This window comes from Rhinolophus hipposideros (genome assembly GCF_964194185.1).
Source record: "Rhinolophus hipposideros genome assembly, chromosome: 18".
Lineage (NCBI taxonomy): Eukaryota > Metazoa > Chordata > Mammalia > Chiroptera > Rhinolophidae > Rhinolophus > Rhinolophus hipposideros.
In genome coordinates this window covers 49,862,766-49,868,727 of record NC_138064.1, presented here as the reverse complement: position 1 = coordinate 49,868,727, position 5,962 = coordinate 49,862,766, and the positions used below count along the sequence as shown (strand labels likewise).

At 42.6% G+C, this 5,962-nt stretch overlaps 1 protein-coding gene across 1 annotated transcript; it reads left to right on the top strand.

The window, feature by feature from the left end:
• Positions 1-228: 228 nt before the first annotated feature.
• On the top strand, positions 229-4,527 carry CCDC71L (coiled-coil domain containing 71 like). Its single transcript, XM_081079389.1, has one exon. It carries the CDS (start codon positions 364-366, stop codon positions 1,057-1,059), a length of 696 nt encoding a protein of 231 aa, XP_080935515.1. The 5' UTR covers positions 229-363; the 3' UTR covers positions 1,060-4,527.
• The last annotated feature ends 1,435 nt before the right edge of the window (positions 4,528-5,962 follow it).

Below are 5,962 nucleotides of genomic sequence, written 5' to 3'. Positions count from 1 at the left end.
GCACCCAATGGGTGGAATCAGGGCTGCGGTGGGAGGGGCCTGAGGCGGGCACATTTAAAGAAAAGGCAGAGGGCGAAAGGAGGCAAGAGAGGAGAAGAAAGAGAAACCAGGGGGGCGAAGCGCCGTCCAATGACAAAGCCCAGGGGTGGGCGCCGGCCGCCATTTTGTACCGGGCGGCAGGATCTTCACCCGCGTCCACCGCCCTCGGAGGGGGAGGGGCGGCGGCGGCGGAGGCGAGAAAAGTAGCGAGAGACGCGCGGGGCGGGAGGCGCCGGCAGTGGCCGCCGCCGCGGAGCCGGACGCGGACGGGGGCGGCGGCGGCGGCGGAACCCGGCGAGTGCGGGCGGCCCCGAGCGGCCTCCGATGCGGCGCAGCGTAAAGAGGCGGCGGCCCCGGCCCCCAGCGGCCCCGGCCTCGGCCGCCCGGGGCGGAGGCTTTAGGGCAGGGGACCGGGCCGGACTGGACGCGCAAGAGGAGAAGGTGGTGTATTCGCGATCGCAGCTGTCGCTGGCCGACAGCACCGAGGCGCTGGGCGACGCCTTCAAGCTGTTCATGCCCCGCAGCACGGAGTTCATGAGCTCGGACGCGGAGCTGTGGAGCTTCCTGTGCAGCCTCAAGCACCAGTTCTCCCCGCACATCCTGCGCAGCAAGGACGTCTACGGCTACTCCTCCTGCCGGGCCCTGGTCCCCGACCCCCCGGCGCCCCCCGCCGCCCGCGGCCAGACGCGCAGGCCGACCCCGGGCGCGGCGGCCAGGAGGAGGCGCCGCGGAGCCCGGGCCGCCGCCGCCCGCAGGAGGAAGCCGCCGCCGCCGCGAGCCCCCGAGGAGAGCTGCCCTGCCAAGCCCGCCACCCCCGGACCCTGCTTTGGGGGCCGCACCCTTGAGGAGATATGGAGAGCGGCCACCCCGACGCTGACCAGCTTCCCCACCATCCGCGTCGGCGGCGACGTGTGGGGCGAGCGCAGCTTGGCAGCGGCGCGACACCGGGCGCGCCAAGTCCTGAGAGTGAACCTGGACCCCGTGGTGAAGCTCCGCCGCTTCCCGGTGCCTCGGGCGTGAGGCGCGGCCCCCCGACCCCAGGACGGAGCTTCCGCCCGGAGGGATGAACAAGTGTCAGTCGAGTGTTTACAGATCCGGACAGGACTCCGTCCCCTAGTGCACTTTACGGGCGAAGAAGTCACCGGATGGTGTTCCTGGCCCTGCGCCCCGGGATGCGGCGCCGCCGTCTGGGCCTCCCGGGCAGGTGTGCGCTCCGCCGTCTCCCGGCTCCGGGGCCGCGGAGGGAGGAGGCCGCGGGGTCCGCAGGAGAGGCCCCAGGTGGAGACGTCTCCAGGACTGGAGGGGCAGATCCATCTTCTCCCTTTTGGACTCTACCTCACTGGTCTGGAAGCCCTCCGAAGAAGTCATTATTTTTCCAAAGGAATTTGGTTTCATGCTAGCGTAATAAGCCAGAATTCACTTGCTTTTTGTACCTCTCCTCGCTCTCCTTTTTTTTTTTTTTTTTTTAATTTCTTGACTGCCACCCCTCTTTCTGGACGAAAGACTGGACCTGTTTTGTGGTGTTGCACGAGTTTTGTGCTGAGGGTATTCTGAATCCCACTGGTTTCCTCATGTTATTAATTGGATTCCGATGCTTTGACCAAGGACATTTTCTAAGAGATTCAAGCTTATTGTGACTTAATAGCGCAAGGATTTGTATGGCTTTGAACTTCATGGGCTCAGTGATTACAAACAAAGAGATGCACAATACAACTTTTAATTATTTTAAGGTGTTTCTAAAGATTTTATATTGAAATTGAATGTTTATATTTACTGAGCTCCTAGAGAAAATGGTAGAAACTCATATAAAGTTTTGTTTAGGAAAAGTTGACTTGTTAGAATTTTTTAATTGAATAAAAAAGTGCATTGAAACTACATGGCTTGTGGTTTTAAAAAATGACTGCGTTATATAAAAAACTTGAGTTGGTTAAAGAGGTGGATGGAATCTGATTAGAAATGATTTGGCTTCCTTGTAACTGGTCTAACATACAAATCCAGGAGTAACTCAAGGATAATTTATTTTAAAATAAGACTCACATAGGAGAAGTGAATGTGTGGAAACTTTGTGGTTAAAATGATAAACAGAATACCCACTGCAATCCTCAGAACTAGAAATGATCTAGAGGGGTGGGGGCATTTCTAGGTATAAATAAGTGGTTGAAGTTATTATACTTTGGGCAAAATAGATCTCTTTTTCTTTCCTTGTTATTGTTGGATCACAAGAAACGTGCAGACTGATATCCATCACTTTAATAAACATCATGACAGTTAGTTGATTTTTTTTGCTCCACAAGTTTCCTTTTTTATCTTGTTTCCATTCATAATTATGCTTGCAGTTAATGGGTCTTTGACAACTGAACACCACAGGAATCGAACAGGCAATCTAGAGTTCTGACCCTTCTTTTACACTTTTATAATAGTGTTTATACCATATGGCCCAGTGTGTAATTCTTGATTATCCAAGTGCCTTTGGTCATTGGTGGCAGCAAGACTTAATGGTTTTTAGCCAGTGGTGCCACAGCCAGATTTTACTGCAATATCTCAAGGGTCAAGTAGTGTTTTTGTACCGCTATTATTTCAATTTAAGTATTCTGCCATGGAAGGAGCTGTACCAGGCTGGAACTTGATATGTGGAATCCTCAATATTAAGGTTTGTCTCTGTTTGGCAGCTTCTTGGGAAAATAATGAGACTGACAATTTTGACTCTTGTGTTCTTAGAATTTAAATGACATAGCTTCTGAAATGATTTTTTTCCAGTTTAATAGTCCGTTGTGGGAGCTTTGTGACTAATTTCAGTGTTCTTGTTTTGTAAAAAAAAAAATTATTTGTGTGTATATATATATATATATATGTATATATATATACGTATATATGCATATATATACACATATATATATATAAACTTTATGCCAGTTTCCCAGTAAGCCTCATATTCTTTTATTCACTACTCAATGATAACGCATTGTTATCAACGCTGTCACATGAGTAAATAAAAGTGAATAATTAGAAGATGGAGAGTGTTATATTTGTGATAGGAAGCTTATATATATTATTTGATTGTTAACTTTCATTGCCAATTGTAATTCCGATACATAGGGGTTTCCTCCCCCACAAAATTGATAACTTTTTAAGCTACCACCTGAGAGAAAAAATTTGTATTTGTACTACTTCACTATTGTATATAATTTTATAATAATTAAATCCAATGGCCATATTAGAATGTAATTTCAACATGTAGCTTATCTAGATGGTTTTCCAGAGGATTTTGAAATTACTTAGCTGGGAGGATGACTTTGCTCAGCACAGAACTGAAACATAACCATTGATACCACTCATTTATTGTAACTGAGATTCTGAACATTTTTCCTCTTAGCCTTCTTACTTGAGTGCACTTGAACTCACATAAATGCTTCTTTGGATTATCTGGGCTATCTGATTTCACTTTGGATATGATTGCTCATCCTGAATTCAATATGTTGTTTATCTGGTCTATTAAAAATTCATGCCATTTCTAGTTTGTGAAATAAGATGTAAAAAAAAAAAATACTTATTTTTGCCAAGTTTTCTTTAGGAAAACCTATGTTACAACTTCTAAAATGTGAAGAAACAACAAATATACTTGATTAGTATATTAATAGAAAAGTGAAAGTATTTTATGGATACTTTCGGGCAGAATGTGAAGGGAACTTGGCATGGTGGCCTTTATTGGGAGGCATCCATTTACTGTCCTCTAAAGTGAGTCTAGCTTAGCTTGTATATAGTTTTTGTAAGAACTATGATCTTTATTCACTCTTTTACCTTTTCTTATATCTCATATGGCACAAGTAAAGGGGGGAAGCTAGGAGGAAGTTTATCATCTTGCTATGCTGTTAATTTTTAACTCTTGAGTGCCTAAATGTGGTGACTGGCACCTCATATAACCTTTTGAAATTCCTGATATCATTTTTTTATTCTCCTTCCTGTCAACCAGCAACTTATTTTTCTTCACTGAGACCAGTAATGTCATGATTGTTGAGGGTAAGCTTCATTGTTGATAGTGCAAAGTGTCACTGTTGTGGTGTGTATTTATTTTATCCAAGTTTGAATACCATATCAGACAAGTGTAACTTAAGCTGGTGGCTGACACCTATTGATTTGCTATGTGCAAACGATATTACTGTTTTTCTGAAAACTCTTCAATAAGAAAAATTTTAAATGTTTGAATACAAAAAATCTGAGCAATTTTGAACTCAAAGTTATGTGTTGTTTTAAGGGTTGCCACAGCTCTCTTAAGTTGGTGTTTTTAAATGGACATATATACATAATATTTACTTTATTGGTGTGTTTAAAATATTTTTTGATAGACTTATGTCTTAAGTGCATTAGAAGGCAATTATTTGTAATGGAACTGAATTTTTTTTGACAGTTTGATGTGCATATGATTAAGGTTTACAATCTGGTTGTACTTTGCTTTTTAACTTATTAACTGTAAATAAATTTTAGAGGATACACTGTGTCTGGTTTTTTTAGTGATGTTGAAAGTTTTTGAAATGGGATTTTATGTTTGCATGAATTGGAAAGCATTTTAATTTACAATGTGATAAATTTTGACTTTTTCATGAACTTCACACTCCTTGAAGTCTTAAGATATGTGTTTTGTGCTATCTTGGGGGTCTGTTACATTAACTCTTTGATGATCTAGTGAATCTCCAGGACAGTGCTTCATGCCCAAGCCTAAGCCTTACCCAGTTTGCCAGCAGTGAAGACTAAAAATGCATCAAAATTAAGTTTTGAGTCCTGACCCCAAGTCGCCCTGTGGTGGTGATAGAAAGTCTAAAGCTCACATTGTTTCATATTTTGAAAGAGTGTTCCCTGTGAGTAGCAGCAGTAAGGGCTGTTGCACAGAACAAGAGTAGAGCCAGAATTTTCATTACAGCCGAGAAGGTAGAAGTGGAGTAATAGCAAGGGCTGGATTCATAGTATTGTGTGGCTTGAGTTTGCCTTTGTACCTGAGTCCCTGTTAAATCCGATTGGAGTCAGCATAGTGTAACAGCTGTGAATCACAGTGCCTGGGCTGGAATTAAGACTTCACTGTTTGCAAACGTTAGCACTTTAGATAAGTTACATAAACTCTCTGTGCCTTAGCTTCAGTTATCAAATATGGTTAGTAAAAGAAACTTGGATTATTGAAATAATTAAAAGACATTGATGGTGATGGGCACATAGGAAACAATAAATGCTATTAATTGGAGGCATGTGTGCAGACAATAAGTACATCTGCTAAGAGTGGTCCTTTGGGAGTTAAGCTTTCCACAAACAGAGGGGACTGGGAAAGCAAAAAGACAAATTAAGAGGTAATTTGTGGGTGAATTAAAGACAAATCTATATTTTGTAGGTTGCTGACACTATACAGCAGGAGGTTGGATTAAATTGATTTATTGGACAGTTTTGACTGTTGAAGTTTTTCTAAGCTTTCTTAAAATTTGGGGGTCTTTTATCATCATGATATCTTTGAAAGATATTTAAAATGTGCTGTTATGTGTTTTAAATTGAGAATTTATAATTAATGGATTAAAGTTATTGACCCAAGAACTTGGCAAATTTCCACACTAAATTTTCACTTGGAATAAGTTCAGTAAGGGTTACTTAAGAACCATGTTAATTAATCTACATGTATAGAGCTAAAAAAGAACAATTAGTGTGAGGTTTGTACTTCCTGTGTTAAAGGAAACAAATGAGTACAATAGTTATGTTTGAAACAGCAGAAAATTATTACAAAAGTAAAAAAGATTGTCATATTTAAAGCATTGACACACACATTTTTAGATTTTGGGTCTAAAGCCTGTAAATTAACTCTAATTCCTCTTAGCACAGAGAATAACAACATTTTAACTTGATGAGCAAGCCAAAGTTGTAGTATCTGAAATTGACACAAAGAATTTTC

Bases quoted from the DNA above. Each gene is read 5' to 3' on its own strand.
- CCDC71L (XM_081079389.1), top strand. From the start codon at position 364: ATGCGGCGCAGCGTAAAGAGGCGGCGGCCCCGGCCCCCAGCGGCCCCG.